Genomic DNA, 23224 nt, shown 5'->3' on the forward strand with positions numbered 1-23224 from the left:
CTCCTAATTATCTTTGGTACCTTTTCTTTAAACCAGTCTTCTCGGGAACTGGTCTGGGGTCCTTCCCAGTCGGTCCCTCACCTGTGCCGAGGCTGCGGTTGGTCTGGGTCCCACGATGGGTGCATCCAGCCGGGTGTGACCTGACCGGGATGGGCACATCTTCTCCCACTTCACCGCTTTCTCCAATCAGTCCAAACGCACACCGGCTCTTTTGGCAGCCACATTGCTGTTTTTGCTAAGAAGTAGAAACCTTTCCGGTTGCGCTGTTACTGAAGGCTCTGCTGTAACATCCAGCGCACACTGAGCACTGGTTTTGGAGCTGCCCCTGTAGACAGCGCCCGGCACTTCCCCCAGGAGGACCACACCTCCAGACACACAGCACCCAGCGATGCTCAACCCATCCGACTCACCCGAATGCCACCAAGCTCCCGGAAGTTTACGAGCATCCACACCTACTCAGCGAGGTACCCTGGCAGGGCAGGTTCAGGGACAATTAGAAGGCCTTCCAGCAGGCAGCACTGAGGAAATGTCCTCGATGACAGTAAGAGACATGAGGCCCCAACAGGACAAGGCCCTGTGGAAATGGGACAGTTGAGCCCACCTGCTCAGGACGAGAAAGGCATCTGGCTCAGCAGGACAGCTCTCACGGCCCTTCCTAGGGGCAAGCACGCAAGCCAGAGGGATGACCTGAGGACCCGACCCAGACCCCAGCTTCCCAGGGTTGGAGGCTGGCCCTCCGTGGGCAGGTAGGTGCTGGGTCTTTAGACATGGCAGCTGTACTTCTGGAAGGTTCCCCCCAGTCCCAAACGTGACCACCCTGCACCACCTGACCTGTGAAGCGCCTGATGTTTAGCATCAACGTCTCGCGGGGAAGGGATCTCTGGGTTTCTAAGAGCTTGCAGTGGAAGTACGTCTCAGCAGCAGGAATCCATCTCCGGGCAGCTTGTCAGGCTGCTTCCCCCAAGGGGTGAAAGGTTAACCCTGCAGCTCTCACTGGGGGCTGGGACCCAGCTGGCTGGCAGTAACGTGGTCCGTCCGTCCTAGAGCTGAAGGCATCAGGGTCAAAGATGAAGAACCAAGGATGTCGACAGAAAGAAACAAAGAATAAAGACACAGAGAAAGAAGCAAAGCACATGCTACAACAGGATGAACCTCCAGACGCTCTGTGAAACCGAAGGGGCCACTGACAAAGGACACACACTGCAGGATTCCACCGACACAGAACGTCTCGGAGAGGCACGTCCACATCGAGAGAAAGTGGTGAGGGGTTGCATGAAGTTTAGGGGGATGGGAGGGGAGGGGACTGAGGGACAGTGGCAAAGGGGTGTGGGCTGTCTTCTTGGGGTGATAACATGTTTAAACATGGATTGTGGTGATGTAGCCACAGCTGTGAAGGACTAAAGGCCACCAAATTGTCCGTACACTTTATTTTTATTTTTTTAAGATTTTTTTTTTTGATGTGGACCAATTTTAAAGTCTTTATTGAATCTGTTACAATATCGCTTCGGTTTTTTGGCCGCGAGGCATGTGGGATCTTAGCTCCCAGACCAGGGATCAAACCCACACCCCCTGCATTGGAAGGCGAAGTCTTAACCACTGGACCGCCAGGGAAATCCCTGTCTGTACACTTTAAATGGTGAATTGTGTGGTACGGTTTATCTCAATAAAGCTGTTAATAAAAGAATCAAGGCAGGATTTGATATCGTTTATTGTAGAAAAGTTTAGTACTGTTTTCCAAGGTTTGTTACGTCTGACTTCCAAACACACTCAAGGAAAGAGCCGCTATTGCTTTGCTCAAGCTGTACCACATCATCCCTTTGCAAGACTCCTGGGGGGCATGCTGCCAGAATTTCACAACTCAGACCAAAATAAAAACAATGATTTTGTATCATTTTGTGCTGGACCATCAAATTCAAATTTCCCATAACCAAGCAAACTAGGAGATGAGACTCAGCATCAAGGAACTGCGCTCTTCTTACAGGAAGCCAAGTTGCAGCCGGGGGGCTGGTTTTGCTGTTACGGGACCCGGGTGGCCCATGCCCAGCATGTGAGACGCTCACAGCCCTCCCGGGGCCTGGCTTCCCTAGTGCACTTCCTCACCAGCCCCACGCTGCACAGGGGGCTGGTTTCATCCTTAGATTAACATCAGGGTTTTTATTTCAAGCTACTGAAGCAAGCCACCAGGAAATTCTCTGAGGAGCAGAGCAGTTAGAACCAATCTGAGCTCATATGCACGCTCTGTATTCAGACAGAAACAGACTGAACCAGACAGCACCGCGCTGTCGTCAGGGTATCAGAGAGGATAAATGAGGTGAAGTATGAGCACAGGGAAGTGAGGAGAGGCAGAGGCAAAGCTGCAAGAGTTCCAGGAAGATTCTGAAACGCAGATACGACAAGATCATCTTATAGTGAAGGGCGAGGCAGACCGGGTGTGAGACTCCCGTCTGAACGCACGTTACTTCTCCCATAAGAAAATGTAATAACTATTGTTCCCAACTTAATTCCTTAGCCATTTTCCTTCACAAGACACACTACCTACTTCTCCTAAAATGAAGCATGGGCATTGTTTAATCCCAGAAGGCAGATAAAGCAGCAACGTCGCCGCACCCTTGAACGTGACACCAGATCAGCGGGCTGGCACCCCTCACAGGGGCTGACTTGACCCTGGTGGCCTCCTGTAAGTGAAACCTCCACCGATGAAGCGAAGTTGGAACGGGGGCCATGAATGACGGGGTCACCAGATGTTTACTCCCCGTCACCCACACCAGCTGCAACAAACAAGTAGGAAGAGAACTAACTTGCTCCTTGGGGGGGGCCAAGGTATTTACGAGTTTATTTTCACCTTAGAGAAAGAACGCGTTTCTAGTACGAAGCACAAAGGAGCTAGTTGACTAACGCATGCAACGGAGGAGGGGGCTCGGGCAGGGTGCTGACACCCACGGCGTGACCTGGCATCTAGCCAATGAGGAACGTTCCCGCCAGGCTATGGGGGTCGATGGGGCACACCCGTGGGCGGGGCTGTGATGACCTTGCACTGAAGGAGCTCCAGTGATCAGGCCTAAGGTCATGTTTATGCGCCAATTTGAGAAAGCGTCCCTTTCATCACCCTGTTAGCTACAGAACAGACAGCATGCGTGTAAAATGAGCCTTACTCCGTTTCTGGCTTCAGGAACACGGCGATCAAGAGCTCACCCATCAATTTCATTCTAAGATCTTTGAAGAAATGTTTGCTGCTTTCGTAACCTGTGCCTGGTGAGCCCCTGGGCCATCCCTGTTAGGGAGATGGCAGGATCTAGGAGCCGCCCGCTCAGGCCAGGGGTGGCACGGGGGAAGGAGGATCCGTAGAGGAAGGAAACATTCGGAAGGAAGAGAATATATTTGAAACTCATGCCACGTGAAATAGGTGTCATTTTTACTTTATTTAAGGACAAAAGAGGGGAGAAGAGGGGCAACAGTAATTTTCATAATACACAGAAGACGAGTTAGCACTGAAAAAAGAAGGCTGTGTGTGTACTTGTCACCAGTCTGCTTTGCAGCTCTGATTAGTAAACAATGCAGCTTGTCATTTGCATTACTGTTTAGCAAATTTATAATTGGCAAAACTGGGGATTATGAATCACCGTGTAAGTGGACGACAACTAAGACAAAAGCCTAAATAACCCACAAAAGATCACTTAAAAGTAAACCATAAATACGTGATGCACATTAGTGTAACAAAACCGTTTTTTTGTAAACATTTTCTTCAACACAACATGGGCATGAGAAAAAGTAAAAACACTGCGCCCGATACAGAGAGACTCTGCTTTAAACACGGAAAGGTATCACTCATTAAAGCTTCTACTAAACCTAGAGCCATATTGGTATTTTGTTTGGAAGGGTTGTCATAGTTTTCCATGTTCCACATTTAACGGTATCGGCATAATACCATCTTCTTCTGTTGATTCTGCCATCTTGGCACTTCTGTGAAGTCACTACCCTGTTAAAGGAGAAAGATCCCTTTCTCTAGAAGAAAGACACTGCGACAGCTTGCCATCTTTCATGGAGAAACCTAACCGGGCGCCTGCTTGAAGCTGTAGCAACACAGTCTGATCTACTAGGCGGGGAGGCCACGGAGGGAGGGACATCACGGCCGAGGAAAGCACACCGCAGGCACCCACCCAGGGGACCAGTGGCCGGCTGACCTCGGTCAGCTAAGCCCAGCGATGGATTCAATCACATTCAACTCCAACACCACCAGGTGCTGCCCAACTAGGACAGGCCCACCCTGACCTGAGCTCGGAGCCCATCGCCCCTGAGGGAATCGTGGCTTTTGTCAAGTTCTCAGTACTCGGCAATTCCAATGGAACACCATTTGCGTGGTCCGTGTCACGGCCCTTGACTTACAGACACTGAGCTTCAAGTCTGCGGATGACGCAGACCACGAGGCCTCATCCCTTTTTGTATCTTCCATGTCGGTATCAGAAGTTTAGTATTTTTTCAAAGACACCTGCCCAACTTTTACCTTTCGCTAAAGTCATGGGAGGGGCTACAACTGACCCCGCCACGTGGTCCTTTCTCCTCCTGGTGCACGTGTTCACTGAGACACATTTCATCTTGGGTCAAAAGCCAAACCGAGTAGGGAATCGCCAGCAGTGATGTTGATTGTGACTGCAGTCCCGTGGTGACAGAGTCTGGCCTGTCTCAGAAGTCCCTTCCAAGGGTGGGATTAACTCCCCAATCTTCTCTATGTTCAGTATGAATTAGTAGAAAAGAACTAGCTCTTTCTGCCTTAGACATCAGCGCTACACCAAAGTCACACACACGGAAAACCTGTTTCCCTGGCCTTATCCTTCCAGTACGGAGGCAGGTTTTCTCAGTGGGTCCTGTCGTGGTGCGTGTACGCGACCAGCTGTTGTTTCTGCATTTGAGTGTATGTACTTTTCACTAGGGTTTGAAATTCATAGGAGAGCCTCCGGCAAAAATGCTGACCCAGGAGGAAGAGAATGACGAGTCAAAATGGATGCCAAATGGGACGCGAATGCCGGGCCAAGCCTCAGCAAACAGGTGCAAGTGATGTTGGAGGAAAACCTCCACTTACACGTCATAAAAGAAAATTCACCACGGAGGAGGAGTAAGCCTATGAAACACCGAGCTTTTGTTTGGTGGACGCGACATTCCCATCAGAACTCGACAACAGGAAAGGCGGCCAGCAGAGCCATGGCGCCGAGCGCTGCTCCTTTACCAAGTTGATTAACAACCTCAGAGGAAGCGAGTGACCAGAAGCCATGAAACCAATTATTACCCAAGACATTTATTACAAATGTCATGAACATATTCATAAAGTAAAACTGGTTTAAAAAACAGAGAGAGAACGGGAGAGCAAGGGAGAGAACGAGAAAAGCCAGGGCTTTGATATCACACCCAAAACACAGGAAGGTGCTATCTTATGAATGAGCAGTATTAACTACATTCTTAAAATAGTTTTAGTGCATTGCATATTTTAGAAAAAGGGAAATACCCCCGGCCCCAAGGAAAGGTTCCTGCAACACTGTTAACAGTTTGTGGGGCTGTCCCCATATGACCACCTGTCTGCAAACCCCGATTTGAGAACACTGAGGCCCCTCGTGCTGTGGGCGATGGCCGCCCGGTCCACCACCACGGGTGAATCTGGTGGACACAGCGCGATCTGCTCTCTCAACTGAGAAAGCAGACGCGCCCGTCAGCGAGACAAGCCTCGTGGCTGTTTCCCATCTTCAGGGACAATTTCTCTTGTGCCTACTGAGACCTGTGACGAAATAACAGTCAAACTTCAATTGGATAGTTTTGGTATTAAGATTAAATTAAACATTAATGTTTTCCTCCAAAAACATATAAACTAAACCACCTCTTAATGCATTAAAAACAATGAGGTAGGCGAAAAAATAAACACGTGGCTGAAAAAAACTTTTTTTCCCTCCGCAAGTGCAGACCGTGGTGAAACTGCTGTTGCACTTCTAGGTTTAAACAAAAATTAAACCTTCGACCGAGGCAGTGCTAATACTGTCACACAACAAGGTTCTGGCCAGGATACAAATGCACACCTTTTCTTTCTTTTTTTCTTTTTCTTTTTTTGAAGAATTATCTGCACATGATTTAGGCAAAACCTGGTACACAGAAAATGACTGAGTTCTTGGCCAAAAAAAAAAAAAGAATTCCCAAGAAACCAAATGCCAAATGGGTCCCTAACCCACCCACCCCACCTCCCGAGCCCCACCCACAAAAAAGTTATCCTAGTAACTGTGTCTTTCACATTTTATAAATATTAACTTCTTAAACCTGCACCTTCTTCTTTGTCCACATATGGTCACATTACAAAAAAGAAATGTCAATTAAATACATTGTTAATGTTACTATATTAAATCTGCTCTTGGCTTCAGTGACCTGCTCGTCCGAGCACACTTTACACTCGCTGTGCCCACTTCTAACCACCCGCCGGCGTGTCTGTTCTCCACCTGCAGACACCCCGGGACAGAGTCACAGACGAGGAATTCTGGAGCTGGAGGGAAGGCGTTTGCGTTCTGCCTGATGCTTGATTCCAACACCGATAGCACCTGACGGTAGAGTCTCAACAGCACCAGCTGCGTTGCAGCCTTGATTTATTTCGAACAGGACAAGAAGGGAGTGGAGATGAACTGGTAAGAGCGGGCGGGAGGGGAGAGGAGACCCCCGCCCGCGCGGCCCGGGCGGCTCCGAGCGCCAGTTGCCAGGAATTCCAGGTTCTCATCTCGATGACTCCGGGGCCGGCATACCCGCCCGCCACTCCTACCAGCTCAGAAGAGAGGTCCTGCCCAGCGTCATGAAGTACACCTGGCTGCTGCCCCCGGACCGGACCGAGGCGAAGAACACCTGTAGAAGGAGAGGGGAGGGGTCAACAGGACCCTGGTCCCACAGCCCCAGGGGCCCCTCCCAAAGGAAATCTGGGATGACGTCCATTCGTCTGTGAAGGAGCCAGTTTTCATCTTGACCAGGAAGGCTCCTTAGCCGACGGATGACTCCTCGTACGTCCTGCCCTATTGTGAGAACGCAGGGGAACAAAGGCGGTGTTCCCGAACGGGACCATTTGTGTTCACCTCCACGGCTAATACCTTCTGAAAGATAACTGGGATTGGCACACTCAATGTGCAGTTGCCAATGGGAGGCTCCTCAGCCACCTGGTTTTTCTCTCTTAGAAAATGAAGCTGAGATGTATTAGTTATTTCATATGACTCTACAGTCAAAGTAATATAATTTAGTTTTGTGCCTTTTATTAATAAACCCCGATGGATGTGACATCATGAATGATAAAAATATTTAAATGCCTGAAGTTCAAAGAATATCACGGTTATGGCTCCACTGAACATACTTAGGAAAGTGTAAGCCAGAAAGCTGGCAAAATCCTGGGTTAGGTCTGAGGTTGTATGGATTTTCAAGGTAAAAGATTTAGGAGATATTATGTAGGAAAAAAAAGGTCAAGTGCACCGGCGAATGGGCTAGAGGACTGCAGGAGGAAGTGGGCTGGTGGTGATGCAGCTCTTGAGTAGGAGAGCGCGTGGCGGGGCAGGAGGCCCAGCTGACAAGGAGAAGTGACCGCTCTCTTCGTCTGAGAAGTCAGCCTGAGGTCTGCTTGCTAGGAGCTTTAATGTATTTTAACGTGAAGCAAAAGGGGGAAATGTTTCTAAGGCTGCAGTGGGCTGCCCCAGGTGGTCAGACATATTTTTATCCAAGTGACAGAAGACAGAGAAATTTGGGCTTAGAAAAGGTCAGAGGGGTCAACACCATTGGCCAGTGTCTGTTCCACTCCAAGGCTGATTTGGGGAGGGAGGGAGTCAATCCCAGAGAAGACAAGGATGCGGTCAGTTTCAAAAAAGCAAAGGTTTTAACTGGGGCTTTGATGCCCTGGGTTTTCACCTGCAGGAAGTACACCTACTTCTGCATAAAATGATTTCCCCTCTTAGGCATTTATGCCACACAAACAATGAAGTTATTTCACTACTCAAAAGGTAGATGAACAAGTGGTGTATTTCTGGTACGTATCAGGGGAGAGGAAGTTTTACCCTGTTACTTAAATTTGCACGAGGGTTCCTTCTAATCTCAAAAGAATTCCATCCATCTAAACTGGTAGCTTTAACCTTCTCTATCCCTAAACCAAACGTAGCCGAGGCAGGCCACCTAATGGGAAAAAAAACCCCAAAAGACAAAAAACAAAAACCCAACATAGGATGATTTCTGCAGAGATAAACATCTCCACCCCCTCAACAAAAACAAAATAAAATATATCCTGACCTCCATAAACAGGCCTAAGAAGTCACTACTGAAAAGTTCCTTGATAAATTTATTTCAGAATCTATCAAAACCCCAAGGAAAGGCTTCACCAAACTTCATGGAAAATAAACCATTGCTAAAAGATAGTAGCAACTAAAAAGAATCTCTAAGGAAACCGTTACCTTGTCGTTGCGTTCACATAAGAATTTCAGTCTTTGAGCCCTTTTGTGCATAAACACACCATCCAAGTGGCCGGTCTCCACAGACCGGATCTCTATGGCCTTTTCTCCCCAGCCCATCGTCTGATTGGATCGAATATATGCTTTTTGAGAGGAGAAAACACATGTTGTTAAAGGTAAGGAAACAGCCGTGGAAAGAAACTGCTCAGGTCTCTCTCTCTCACACACACACACCCCACCCCTCTACACAGCTAGTATTTGGGGGTTTTGTTTGCAAGGAATTCTGCATGTGCACCCTCGTGGTCCATCCTGGGAGGCGGTATTTTCAATCAACAGTTGAGGCAGTTCAGGCCGGAGCATCACCCGCCCCCCGCCCCACCCCATAGCTTAGCTCGTATTTTCATCACACTAGTTACCAGGGAGGCAGCGAGAAGGAAAGCCAAGTGGACAGAACCAGTGACTGCAATTAAACCAAAACAGTTTGGGGATATAAACTTGGAGCCATGAGGGTTCCAGAGGTCAGCCTTCGCTGCTGAACGCACAGGGACGGTCAGGAGGCCAAGTGTCGACTGCGGCTGGGCCACGGAATGGCAAGAGCGATCACTTACCCTTCTGTCTCCCCTCACTTCCCACACATCAGTCAACAGCTACACCTGCCCTACTTCCCCTGGCTGTCTTAAAGATTAAATGAAGGACTGTGAACGACAGAGTCTTAAAAAATAATTACTTGGATTTTGTCCTAACATAAGACTATTACGTGTGTCCCGGTCTACAATCTAACTTTCCACCATCTACTGCCAGCCACTCTGTTAAGTGGCCAAAGGGTCTGAAGAACACGTAAAATCAGTACGCAAACTACACGCCTCTTCAGGAAAGGCCTTTTCCTGTCAGGGACGCGCACCTACAGACGTTGGCATCTCTCCCCACTGCAGAACCACATCCTTGGTAATCCTTCCATAGGTGTTCACATAGACCCCTTCGTCTTCATAGCACACCAGAAGCTCCATTCCATCCGTGTTGGGGAGAATGATGATTGCGTGGGGTTTGATGCTACACTGGATCTAGAGAAGAGGAACAAAGTACAGGCAAGCACGTTTGTGGCTACTTCCATCCCTGCAAAAGGGCTCGATAAGAATGTCTTGGGGAATGCACTGGTTCAGATTCCTGGTGACAAACACAGCATTGGATAACACTGTGGAAAACCCATGTGATATACATATATATATATATATATATATATATATATATATATATATATATCTGAAAGTCCACCTTTGATAGGTCCTATAATCTACTAGGTTCACGTGTTCTGAGCCCCTGGAACATATTTGGATTGGGGGCTCCATTTAATAAATTATGTTCCTCTAACCAGTCCCGACCCACGGAGGTTCTGACCTGCCAGCAGCTGCCCAACCCTCCCGTGTTAGTGAAAGCAGGGTGAGGAGCTTTTCAGGAGGGCCTCAGAGCCAGGAGAGCGGGTCTCCACTTGGCTCGGAGCAGAGCGCTACCGAACAGGGGCGCCATTTAAATACTCACCCCCACAGCACAGGGAAAGCAAGGGATCCCTGCTTGTGTTAGTTCACTAAGCAGAGTAAAGAAAAAAGTCAAAATAAAATGAAGCCAGTCAACCAACCATAGAGTGTGGGTTCTTTCTTACGTGTGTTGGTAGATAAATGTCATAGACTGATCCTGAATCCACATCAACAGCATGGAATCCAGCACAGGATCCATAGATCACTTTCAACCTCTGGCCTTCCTCAACAGTGAGATCCACCAGTAATGGCTTATGCACCAAATCTCCAAACGACTACAAAGAAGCAACGGAGAGAGCAGCTGTGAGACGAAGCAGAACTTACTTCTGATGGTTCAAACTGGAGGAGCCAGACCCAGGCACGCCGTTACTCAATTACTGAACCACCCCGGCAAAAACCGTAAGCAAAACTACTCTGTACAATAAGTCTTTAAGTTATTTTGCTCTTATCTGTCAGTCAGCACCAGCTACTCCAACGCAGACAATGGAGAGAGAGTTGCTGCACGATACACATGAGAATTTTATCAGTGTGATCATCACAGTCTCTGCTGAGCTACTCAAACCTCCACTTTAATTTTCCAGCTAGAGTGATAAAGCTAATGAGAGGCTACCATGTACCGTAACAGCCTGGGTGGCCTCAGTTTTTCATTAACGTCAACACCTATAGCTCTTAAGGCAGATTTGAAACAAGGTATTTATTTATAAAAGCAACTAGTACAGTTCCTGGTACCTGGTACATGAAGGTAATTAAGACCAGATCTCAGAAGATAATTGTAACTATACAATCAACAGCTTTTAGTCAATAATATGTGGCTTTATTTATTTTTTAAAGCAAATATGATAACCCCATTTATACTGCTTTACTGGGGAATCAAGGAATAAGCAACCTAAATATGTCAATTTTCCAAATAATGGAAGCCTACCCTTAATAAAATATGTCAAAACTATTTAAAAACATAAGTAAATAGAATCTTTTTGGATACAAAATTCTTAACTTCTTGCCCTGCACTAAAACAGCCCTGGGGGGACAATGCTTAAGGTTTTTTGTCTAATATCAGAAATGATGTTATTAAGTGATTTATAATATCTAATGTTATAGTAATATCATTTTTGATTAAGAATTTTATAAATTTGTATCTAGTGCAAACTCTAGAAGTATAAAAAAGAAATATTAAAAATATCCACAAAAATAACTGCTAATATTTTTCTACAGTATTTTTCTTTGAACAAAAAATGGTATATTATACATATTTTAATACTTGTTCTATTTAATGTGTAATAATGCATTCCTTGTGTCATCAAGAGTTTCTGCAACTTCATTTTTAATTAGTCCTCTACTGAATAGATATACCTTAAAGCTGCCTATTGCTGGATACCTGTCAAAAACATAAACATCTACATCTTTATACACGTCCATGACTTTAGGGGGAAGGTCAAGGTCTGCTTTTCAAATGGAGGTGGTGTCAGTGTGTCCTTTCAATCCAGGTGTCTGCCCAACATTCCGCTCCTCTCTCGCACTCCGAGGACTTAGAAAGCCGATAGCTCAGCTTATTCCATTAGAAATGGCCTCTCTCATGATAAAGTTATACCAATATCAGCACATGCTTTTAAATGATCAGTTGTAACCATTCGGGGTTTTTAGACGTATTCCCTGGCTCTCGGCCACAGCGTGAAACGGCTGATGCTACTTTTAAGTGCACTTGATGTTGTTACCTTAAAGGCCATAAATTTGTGATATGGCTTGGGTGCCCACGCATAGACTTCCACAGAACTCTTCAAAGCAATGACCAGAAACTTGATTCTTTCATACTTTACTGCAACAACAAATAAGAGGAGCACAGGTCAGAATCGACGTGGGACTGTAAATTCTTTCAGCTGGCCTCTGCAAACTCTCTACATATGCCTCCTGCTGATCCGCCCAGACCAACAAGAGAAAAATGCCCAGAGCTCAAGCCTCGCGGTTCACTTTTCCGATTCTTTAACGTACAATTCAGGCTGTTCCCATCCTCCTCTGTGTTGTGTTGGACTCAACGCCATACCCTGGTTGCCATCGACGAGCACTTTTGCTGATGTCCCTAACCTTCTTAGGCTGTAAGTACTTAATAATCAAGGACAATGTCAGCCTTTCCACCCTACCACCTCGAGGGCTCAGTACTAGTTCAAAAGGATAATGATGTGACTTATCAGACAAGAGGGTCCCAAATCCCAGCAAGAGGTCAAATCTTCCACGTGGCCTTTCCTGAGTCCTGCGTGGGGCTTACAGATGGAGGAACACAGAACGCTACAACAAAATACTCATCAACTGAGTTTGAATTCTATCTATTTCTGTGTACAAGATCAAGTATCATTTCAAACCACTTCCTGAGCTATAGAAACAGTAGTAATTGCTAGGATTTTAGCTAAAGTTGTGTACCAAAAGTAAAGAAAATCTCTCTTTAACTTTATATATATATATAGGCCTCCTTTACACAGCTGTTTCAGTCCTCTTCACAGCCAGCAGCTCTGCCTAGAGAAGATACCCGGAGGGGCCCTGGCCACACCTGACTTACTGGCTGGTGCAGACTCCCGGTGTTTTCATGGGCTCTCTAAACTACAGCACTCTGCCTTTGACCATGAGACATGGCTTGTTAACTTGATAACTCTCCTTGTTATTTCATATATTGTCACTATTCAAGCGAATCACATGACTATTAAGATACAAAGGATTAAGAGGCTGTCGAAACCAGTGCTGATGGGATAGAATTTTCTGTGACGGAAAGGTTTTATGTCCACCCTGTTGATATGGCAGCCACAAGTTACATGGGGCTATTGGGCACTTGGAATGTACTAATGTCACTGAAGAAAGAAATTTTAAAGTTTATTTCATGTTAATTAATTTACATATAAATTTAAACACCCCCCCACCCCGCCTTCTGAGCCCAGCTCAGTTTAACGCATCTGCCTCTCACTCTCCTGTAGGGCCATCTATTCAGGGACATTTCAGCTGTTATGAGCCATTTCATTACATTTAGCCTTAGATGATTTCAGTTACATATCAACAAATAAAAATATTACATAAAAACACAACACAGAAAATCCTAATCCCGAAATCTATACCGAGGTGACAGAACCCTGCAGGATCACTCAGAATCAGTCCACTACCGGGGTGGCAGCCGCACTCATTAGTAACCAACGAGCTGAGGGCCATGGACAGGTTACATAAACAGACGACAACGCCAAGGACTGTAATGTCCCTGGGAGCAGAGGCACGGACTACAGTATGTAGTTTCATAAACACAGCAGAAAAGAAAACACACAAGCAGAAATCAACATTCAATACACCCCTTAGGTTACTCAGTCTTAAGTATACAGTCTCTGTATACTTAAGACTTATACCATTTGCTAACCTTCTCAACCTCCCGTTTCAAATTTAATTAGAACACATCATCTCGCCCATAAAACTGTAACTGGGCTAAGCTCCATGATTTCCCCTTTATTTCCAACATTAGTACCTATATTTTGATTTTTTTCCCCAACACGAAAAAACTTATTTTGGTTTTGTTCTTGTGAGATTTCACAAGAAGCACGGTAGGCATGCTGAGGAGAAAAGAACAAAACGGTTGCCATGAAACACTGACTGGCCAGCAAGATTCGTTTCTTAGTGATGAGCAGAGTAGCTCTGTACAGCGCATTTAATTCAAACCGACAGGCCACAGCTACTTGGGCAAACTCTCAAACGTTCAATCAGTGACTGCCAAGGACCCAGAGTCCTCCAAGTGAGGACAAGCCTACAGCGCAAAGGAGGAGTCCAAATCGGCTCTCTCTCCTCTGGCAACGCGTCCTTCTTCTCTGCAAGATGTGAGCCACATCTTACAGAGAGAGTGTGGACTGTCCAAGGAAAGGGTGAGAAGAGGCTCAGGACAGAGGGCACGGACAGCCAGAGTTAAGATTAACTGCAGGCCTGCAGGCCTCAGGATTAGAAGGTGCCTCAGAAACATCCTGATACAGAAATGAGTTACAAGTCTCCGCGACAAGTTCATTACTAAAAGCTTCAAAAACACATGGATCTTAAATGGAAGATTAATTAAACCTTGGAAAAACAAAACCCTTACGCCCGTCGTGGAACTTACCAACTTTATAGTGTACGCATCCTTCCAAATCTCCCACGGTCGTCCAGCCCTGCTTCTTCTCAACTTCTGGATCATTGTGAAGTATTTTATTTCTTAACCAGGACAAATAGTAGACACGTAACTTATCCTTTTTGCCTAGCAAAACAAATATAAGTACTTTACATGCATACTCAAAAGTAGATATCATCATTAACAACAATAGTAACCAAAAGAAACTGCAATAAACAATAAATATCATCCCCCGAGGGAACCATTGTGTATCAGTTTCACTAGAAACTCAATTCAAGCTATTATGTCATCTGATTCTCAAAACCCTCTAGTGTAACTATTATTTCCCATTTGAGAGCACAAAAGGGTTTCAGAGATCACCCAACTCGGGGACTTGAATCCAGCAAAAGGTAAGCCATAAACTGGAGATGGGCACAACTTACAGAGCTAACAGAATACTCACACCCAGAACACGTAAATAACTCCTATAAATCAATTAGAAGAGAGGTAACCTAGCAGAAGTATTGAGCAAGCACCTAGAACAGACAAAAAATGTTATCACATAGATTCATAAAAAGGTACTTGCTCTCAACAGTCTGAAAAGGCTACAGACTGCATAAGCCCACCTATGACATTCTGGAAAAGGCAATATCGAGACAGTAAAAAAAAGACCAGCTGTTGCCAGGGGCTTTGAGGGAGGGAGGAGTAGGTGCAGCACCAGAGGATTTTTAGGGCAGTGAAACTAGTCTGTACGATGCTGTAACGGTGGATAAAATTATGCGTGTGTCGAACCCAGAGCACACACACACAGAGAGAACGCTAATGCAAACTGTGGACTTCAGCTAACCTGTTAGCTGAAGTATTAATATTGGTTCATCCGCTGTAACAAATGTGCATTAATGCGAGAGAATAGGGGAAACAGGAGAGGGCCAATATGGGGACTGTCTATACTTCGTTTAATTTCTGCGTAAACGTAAAACTGCTCTAGGAAAAGAGCCAGACACAAAAGAGTTTCTAGCATGTTCTAAGGTGTTCAAAGTCAGGACAGGGCTTCCCTCTGGGGAGGAGGGGCAGAGCAGGGGAGCCACCGGGGGGCTGGGATGGCTCCCCTCGTCCCAGGGTGGGGGGCTACACGGATGGGTTCTAACTGTGACTCTTCACGGAGCTGTACACCATTTATACGTCTGTGCACTTTCTGTGTCATGCCTTATACTTCAACACAATCTTCTTAAGTTTTGAAGAATTTGTGAATGTGGGAAAATAATATATTAAGTGAAACAAAGACGACATCGTTTTATATACAGTGTTTTATTCCCACACTATGAGATATATTTACAGAAACGAGGAGGGGGAAATACAATAAAATGTTAACAAGAGGTATCTCTGAGATGGGAGTTACATTTTATTTTATTCTTCCGAAGTTTTTTTCTGTTTTCGAAGTTGCCTACAACTGACATGTATTAATTAGTTTTATGATTTTGAAAACCAATGAAAGCTATAAAGAGGAAAAGAATACAGAAAAGTAGACCAAAAAAATGGTATCAGTTGATTACTGATCTCCATGAATCATCTTGCTCACTGGATCACAAAATGAAGTTTAAACCATTTTTTAGCTGATTTATTTTTCCTACAATTCTAAAACCTATTTTCCATCACTTTTTAAAGCTCAAGTTTTAAATGGTTGTTTTCTCATTTAAGTATGAGATGGATGGTGAAATTTTTGCATTTCAATGAACATCTTTACTTAAACCAAAAGCCTATCTGAAAACTAAAATAACTGCCAGAAATTTGTTACATATAAATAAATATAAAAAGTTTGAGTTAGCAGATAATTAAATCAAAATCACTGCTGGTTATCAGAGGACAAGGTCTTACACTTCTACATACTCTTTGACCCCAGCAAAAACACAAATTATTAGGAGATTATGATCTAGGCAACATGGATTCATATGCCCGATGGTTAAGTGAGCTGCAAAGATACTTGTGAAAAATGTTTACATGAGAGGGAAAAAAAGGAATAAATGGAAAGACTAACAACAGAAAACTAGTAAACAAACTATAGTACATCTATGCAAAGAAACATCCTGTAGCCGTGCAGAATGGGTACCATGAAGGAACGTTCAGGGACAGGGAGAGTAGCCTACAAGGTTTGGACAAACAAGAAAGGACGGGATACACTTAAACTTCAGGACAGTGGTTACCAAGGGCAAGTAGACGCCAAACGTATGCACGGCAGTGTATTCTAACATCTGTTAAAAACTATTTCCTCAGTATATGGGTGTCATATTATTCTCTCAATGTTTGAAATGTTGCATAACTATTTTTATGGAGATTTTCCCCCCTAAGTGTGTATTCTGAGTGTGTGTATGCTTAAAAGACTGGAAATTAAAAACTGAAGTTAACTGATGTTATCTTTGGATGATTTTACTATTTATTTCTCCCATTTGCTTTTCTGCAGTAGTTTCTTACTTTCTACAATGAACACATATAATTTATACTAAGAAAAATGCTCTTCTAAAAAGACACTTACAGTAAGTGTTGACTGACATTAAAAAAAACCCACGATACTTTTACCACCAATGGCAAAGAACAGTTCCTTGTGCACGAAAGAGCCCTGTGGGAGGGAGTGGACATAAGCCCACACTCAGAGCGGGACAGGCCGCAGAGGGCGGCGGCAGGGTGGCGGGCAGCGTGACGTACGAAGTGCAGGCTCCTGGGCTCCCCCGCGCCGCTCAGCAGAGCCCCAGGCCAATGTGTACACGTGGGCCCCGGCTGAATACATTTTCCTATCACGTTACTGTAAAATCACGCTACGGCTCTAGGTCATTTAGCTATTACTTCAGAAAAGGAACTCACTCAAGTTCTGTGCCAGCAACTACCACGTTTTTAAACAGTGCTGGGGGCCTGCTTTCCCCGAACACACGCTTACCAGATATTGTCACCAAGACATTCAAGCCTTCCAGGACGTCCATCTGTTGAAATCGTCTTCTGTTGATCAGAGGATACACCTTCCCTTGGCCACTTCTGTCCAGCAGCATCAGGCCACTCTCTGTACCCACCAACAAGTTCACTCCTATTTCAAGGACACAGAAAGCCCACAATTTTACACTGTGCTTGACAAACAGCCTTGTATGGAGCTATGATAGCAAAGCCTATCTGGAAAAGAGTGGTTTCCTCAAGCCACCCACAAACAAGAGAGCTTAAAAACCTTCGTCTGACGTCACGATCCCCGCCTGTTTCCTTCACCTGTCTTTTCACGGGCAAACTTCTAGAACGAGCCATACACAGCCCCCTTAGCCCTTAACAGTTTGTGACTGCTCCGGCGTCTATCACTCAGTTTAAGGTTTTCTTAAAGACCACCCTCCGTCATCCTTGAGAAACGAACAGCAGCATTCGGTCCTCGCTCCCGCGGTTTCTCACCAGCAGTGCGCGTGCGCAGGCTGGGGGCGGGGCGTGCCTCCCGGCCGCGGGCCCATCCCGGCTCCACCCTCTCCAGGCTCCACCCTCTCCAGGCTCGTCGGTTCTCCCCCTGGTCTCCACGCACCTTCTCTGCTTCCTAAGCGCGGGCGTCTCCCTTGCTGTCTTTCTGTCTGTCTGTCTGCTGGAGCAGGCCCCCACAACCAGAAACTCCTGATTCCACCCCCAACTCCCAGCTCGTCCGTCCACTTGAAGTCCTACCGAGACCAGCCTCTCGAGCCCTGCCGTTTCTATGAGCAGCACCTGGGCCAGCACAGCTGCTCCATGAAGCCGGCCAGGCTGACCCCGCCCGAGAAGACCCCCCTCACGTTCCCGTTCCTCTGCTCTCCCCGCTCTGCTCTGGCGGCCTCACACCGCGGACGGGTAGAGGCCTGAGGTGAGGCTGCTGCGACCCCCTCCCTCCACTTTCTTGCGACTGTACCGCAAACAGCCCGAACCTTCCCGCAACACTCATCGGGCCACACGGCTCACTCTCTCTCCGAGGGGGTACAAAAGCCTCCATCCAGCATTCAGAACCCTCTGCCCCTCAAGCCGACTTCATCATTCACTTTCTTCCCCAATTACACTGACTTCCTTGGTCTATAACCTTGGTTGCCTAAACTAACTTGGTAACTTGCAGCACAGAGCACCTTGTACTCCTAGGGGATTGGGCACATCTATGTTTGCACTGAGCCCCTAAACTGGATCATAAACTCGCTGAGGGAAGGAACGAAGTATGTGCGCTTTTACAAAGTAATCGCCCCATCAGTATTTTCAGGCAGATGGAATGACAGGGGAGAACAGCATGTACTTCTTGAACCACGTCATCCATATTTATTCGGACGGACACACACACACACACACACACACACACACACACACGCTTTCCCAGAAAACTTCAAGAGAACAATTGTGAAGGCAACGGGAAAACACCCTCCCCACCCCCCTCAGCTCCATGCCTATCTGGTATTGAGTGGGGGGGACCCTAGCACCAGGAGGACAGCATCTACCTGAGGAAACCAGAAACACCTTTTGGGTCCTGGGGGACAGCGGGGAACCCGGCATTTACACAGGTACTCACATCACCGCTACGTTAGCAACTAGCAGAGTGCCAGGCACACAAGGGGGCGGTTACCAACACGCTGAAGCGCTGTACGCTGCAAGCTAAACTGCTGTCCAGCTTAAGCTGACAGCCAAGGAGTTCATTCCGAAGGTCCCCGTTCATACAGTATTTCAACATTTTCCTGGTCGATCTTCCATATTGAGAAGCTAAAAAAATTCTCCGTCAACTAGCCAAATGTGTAATAACTACACCAAATACGACGAGCATTGTGAAATCTATTATTTGTGGTTTCCAAAAACAAACACCACTCACACCTCCATCAAGAGTTTACAGCAAGAAAGAATAAAGATTCAAAAGAGCTGAAAACAATCTTCATATACACAAAAATTGTAGCTATTTTAGCACTTACCATATTTTCCAATTCTCCAGTATGTATTTCCAAGAACTGTGTCATTTTGTAAAATAACTGAGCGCTAGCAGTCAAAAGAATACAGACAGTCACTGGAAAATAGCAAACCTTGGAAATTACGGGCCTATGAAAAAAAACTGTGGCATGCTGCACCAATTTTTTTTATAAATGTACTTTTTTTTAACCTTACAATTTAATTGTTCAAAGGTAAGCAGGGCTAGGAATTGCAATTGTATCCACAGGAATCTGGTGCAGGGTGATGGAAGAAATGGCTAAGAGCTCTGTAACATGTGATTTAAAATTTCCTTTCAATTCTACGATCCATTACACTGCAGTCAAAGCAGCAAAGTAAGTGCACACAATTCTTCATGATCAGAAGAATGGAAACTATCACATCCAAAAGATGTGTTAAAATAATTCTGGCTGTAAATAAGGAGAAATGGCCTTACTAAAAAATTAAATAAATATGCAGTAATTTACAAAACAAAAGTCAGTTCAGTACGATGAAGGATGTTCACTGCTAGCGTTTTCTAGGAAGGTACACGAAACACTACCCTGACGCGGGTCAGCAAGACACAAATGCGTCCATTCCACCACCTCAAGAGCACTGCAGCCTCCTCTGAACCTCCCCCTCTTGTCGGGGGACAGCTCTCATAGCACATGCTTTAACTTTTCTGGGTCTGTGTCTTCGAGAGACTTATTTTTAACTTCACTTAAAAGGTAACTCATGACAGCTATCCCAAGCAATTTAAGGAAATCCACCAGTGATGTGACCCAGACACGGGGCAACTCAAACACACTCGGATATAGAAGTCACCTATTTTAAGTCACCTCCCTCTCTCTTAACATGATGAAACAGAGAGTTCTACTGCATTTTAAAAGACACAGGCTTGAGAGAGTCACCTATTTTTCTCAGAGGTAGTGAAGAAGTTAATTAGGAAAAAGAAGGATTTTAGTTTAAAAAAAAAAATCAGATAATGGCACACAGAATGGGGCCCAGCACTTCGCAGGACATTAGAGGACTGTAAATTAAGTGTGACACTGCTACCAAGGGCAAACATCCTAGGCACAAATTACTTTGCCAATTTGGAAAGAACTAACATATTTAACATTACTTCTACGCTGAACATAATGTAATCATTTTGATGATATCAACACCCCCAAGAAGGTCTTTAATATGAAGAAAACTGTGCCTGCAATGGGCAGAGACGGCTCTTCCCAAGCCCTCGGGGGAGCGGGGGTGGGGGCTCAAGGAAGGGGCAAAGGAAGCCAGGACAGACCGAAGCCCAGGAGGCGGATGAGGAGGGCAGTCTATCAAGTTACGGGCCCTTCCGGAACGACAGGAGGGAGGACCATCTCGAGGTTCAGCAGGTGAACCCCGAGGCCCTCGTGGCTGCTTCCATCGCTCTGGGCCAGGCGAGGGGCCGGGAGTGAGAAGAGCTGATGGGGTCACAGGGGGACGGCAGAGCCGTCGTGGACACCCCAGGAGAGCCCGTGAGAGGATGTGCTGTGTCCTCACGCGTTGGCACGGCAACGTCCAAGGAGCAGGAAGCTTTTCTGAATACAGTGGCAGGGCTCCTCGCTGTGTCAGACAGCCCACGGCAGGATTCAGGGAGCATTCACAGGCGTGGCACTGGAGGGCGTGGTCAAGGCGGGGCTGGGGGGAGGTGTGAACGGGGGTGACAGCCAGGCGGCGGCAGAGCTGTGTGCGCCGCAGACTCGGAGAATCCCCTCTCGCGGCGTCCACACAAGCCTGCGCGGGTAAGGCGGCTCACGGCCCCTCCCGCACACCCTCGGCCCAGGCAGACTGCTTGTAAGAGCTCCACTCAGATGTTAGGCCCAAGTCACAAAGAGCGAGGGAAAAATGATAAACTGAAACATTTAAAGAAAAGCAAATTCGACAAATTTCTTCATTCTCCGTATAAATATGGGCCAAATCAAATGTCTTTCTCATTTTTTCCCTTTTCTTCTTTATATGAAGAAACGGAGACGAGTGATTCTTTGCAACACCCGACGGCTGAAACAAGGGCAGGCCTGTGTGTGCCCCTGCAGGATTCCTGCAGGGACAGGGGACGGGGACGGACGTCAAGAGTCTTCCATCTCACCCGCCAACGACGCCTCCAAAAACACCTGCACTACCTATAAACGACCGGTCCACCCTTGAGACTAAAAGCGAAAGGGTCAGAGTCACAGTGAGATACCTACCCCACAAGGCAGCGCACAGAATCTCGGAGTTAAACCTCTTCTTGTATTTGCGAATCTCTGGGGTGTCGCTCTGTGGCCTAGTGTTGGTGGGATTCACATTGACCACTGAGCCCTTCCGGGTAGGATCTTGCCTTATGGCCTCCGATCTCATTCCATCACAGGAAAATCCCACTGAAACACAGGACACTGGAATTATTTTGTGTCTCCACGAGCACGGGGCCTGCTCCCTTCCCCGCTACGCCTCAAGCAGATATTCATGTCACAACCAACTCTTTGCCTAGGAAGAGAAATTTGTTAAGGAATGTACATAGAAAAAGGGAACTGAAGCAGGCTGGGCATCTGGTCCGAGGTCTGCACCCGCCAGCCACCAGCATGCGTGCCCAAGCCACAGAAAGAGCGGCGCAAAGTGCCCGAGCCCGCTCGTCAGCTGCTTTACTTACCCACAGAAGTCACTGTTGTCCCACTAGATGGAGAAATCTGTAGTAATCTGGGGTCTATAAAAGGTGTAAAGGAGGAGGAAGATTTGTGTTTCTGGAGTGTGCTACTAGCGGACTGAGTCTGCAATGTAAATTCAGTCGTATTAATACAATGACAGTAAAGGAACAAACATAAAACACTTCAATCCACCTCTACAATGCACTGCTTCCCAATACAAAAGCCCTACCCCCCCCCCCCGCTTCCTCCCCCAAAATGCTCCGGAGGTGCTTCTGCATGTGTACCCCACACCCCCCAATACAGGCTGTTTAACCGGGAGCCAAAGAGAGCTACCCCTCTTTTCAGAAATATCGCTCCTCTAAGACGGAACACGCAAGCTACCAGCATAATCTATACTTCACGCTCCTCCGGTTTTTAATAAATAATTATAATGAAAACTCCTAAAGGAAGTTTGAAATGTCTTGATCTCAATTCATCAATTTTTGAATTTACTCTCCTGCCCCCCAAAAAAGTGCAATGAATCTCTGTTGGAATACTGGCAAATCTTAATTTTATACCGTTTCTTTTAAAGTGAGCCTCTTGCCAGAAAGCTACAGAAGCTTTGGCCACCATCATTTTAGGTGCATCATCATAAAATCCGTATCAGATAGGGGCTCATTAGTGAAAGGTGCAAATACAGAGTAAGGCATATCCTTTTGCTCTTTTAGGAACAGGAGTGTTTTGGTTAATAATGTAACTTAAGACAGGAAAAAAAAAAAAAAAAAAAGACACAAAGAAAGTGAAACAAATTGTTAAGTGGAAATGTAATGACAATTAAAAACAAAACAAACAGAAAAATAAACTTGCCAGTTTAGTGAGTTAAGGGTTATTGTAAATACTACACATTAGAGCAAAATGGAGCCAAGTGTAAATATAAGAAGGGATGTAAGTGTAGGTGGGATATATAAACGGAGGGAAAAAAACCATGTCTGACCACGTGCTTTTGTCCTGTACCGTTTCACTCTCCCGGGCAGCTGAAGTCACAAGTCCTGGCAGCCCACCCCCTCCTCAGCTCTCCCCTCCCACCTGACACAGCTGCCTGCTGGCAGGCTTCTTGCCCAGGCCCACCATCTGGGGCCCATCCAGCCGATGGCGGCCAATCTGATGCCGGGCCTGCCTTGGCAGTCAACTTGCCCCTGGCTCCTCAAGGGGAGAGGATTATTCTGATTCTTTCTAACGAGGGAACCAAAATAGGAGCAGGTGGGCAGGCCGGCAGTTCAATGCTTACATTGACAAGATTGGCTGAAGCTACGTGCCACTTGCAACCTCCTTCAACCGTTAGACAAAGGCATTTAAACCAAACCTCCCATGAAAACGATCACTTGCTTAACTAAGGACAGGGTGCCCACGGTGGACTGTCCCTGCACTTGGGGCATAACCCTGTTCCAAACGGCAAGAATCACCCAACCGGCACCCAGACTGAGAGCACACAGCCATGCCTTCGAACAAGCACACAGGATTTCCCATCCAAAATTTGAAGTTAAAATCACGCTCAGTTCTTTGCCCTTCTTGTTTAACATCCTAATTTTCTAGGTTTCCCCCAAAAGCAAT

General features: G+C 46.3%; 1 protein-coding gene across 33 annotated transcripts in view; it reads right to left on the minus strand.

The window, feature by feature from the left end:
* Positions 1-6232: 6232 nt before the first annotated feature.
* MAP4K4 (mitogen-activated protein kinase kinase kinase kinase 4) overlaps positions 6233-23224 on the minus strand; it is a 170622-nt gene continuing 153630 nt past the window's right edge. For 19 of the 33 annotated variants that reach the window (XM_059943095.1, XM_059943074.1, XM_059943087.1 and 16 more), the window contains 9 exons: positions 21640-21757; positions 21200-21370; positions 16996-17139; positions 14079-14213; positions 11683-11783; positions 10096-10245; positions 9340-9499; positions 8442-8581; positions 6233-6864 (listed from right to left, as the gene is read on the minus strand). In XM_059943095.1, the coding sequence (XP_059799078.1) occupies positions 6781-6864; positions 8442-8581; positions 9340-9499; positions 10096-10245; positions 11683-11783; positions 14079-14213; positions 16996-17139; positions 21200-21370; positions 21640-21757 (1203 nt within the window). In that variant the 3' untranslated portion in view covers positions 6233-6780. Of the gene's footprint in view, positions 6865-8441; positions 8582-9339; positions 9500-10071; positions 10246-11682; positions 11784-14078; positions 14214-16995; positions 17140-21199; positions 21371-21639; positions 21758-23224 lie in introns of all 33 variants that reach the window. The other 14 variants (XM_059943100.1, XM_059943084.1, XM_059943072.1 and 11 more) reach the window with 1 other exon arrangement.

The sequence above is a fragment of the Balaenoptera ricei genome, chromosome 13 (genome assembly GCF_028023285.1).
Source record: "Balaenoptera ricei isolate mBalRic1 chromosome 13, mBalRic1.hap2, whole genome shotgun sequence".
In the NCBI taxonomy this organism is placed as follows: domain Eukaryota; kingdom Metazoa; phylum Chordata; class Mammalia; order Artiodactyla; family Balaenopteridae; genus Balaenoptera; species Balaenoptera ricei.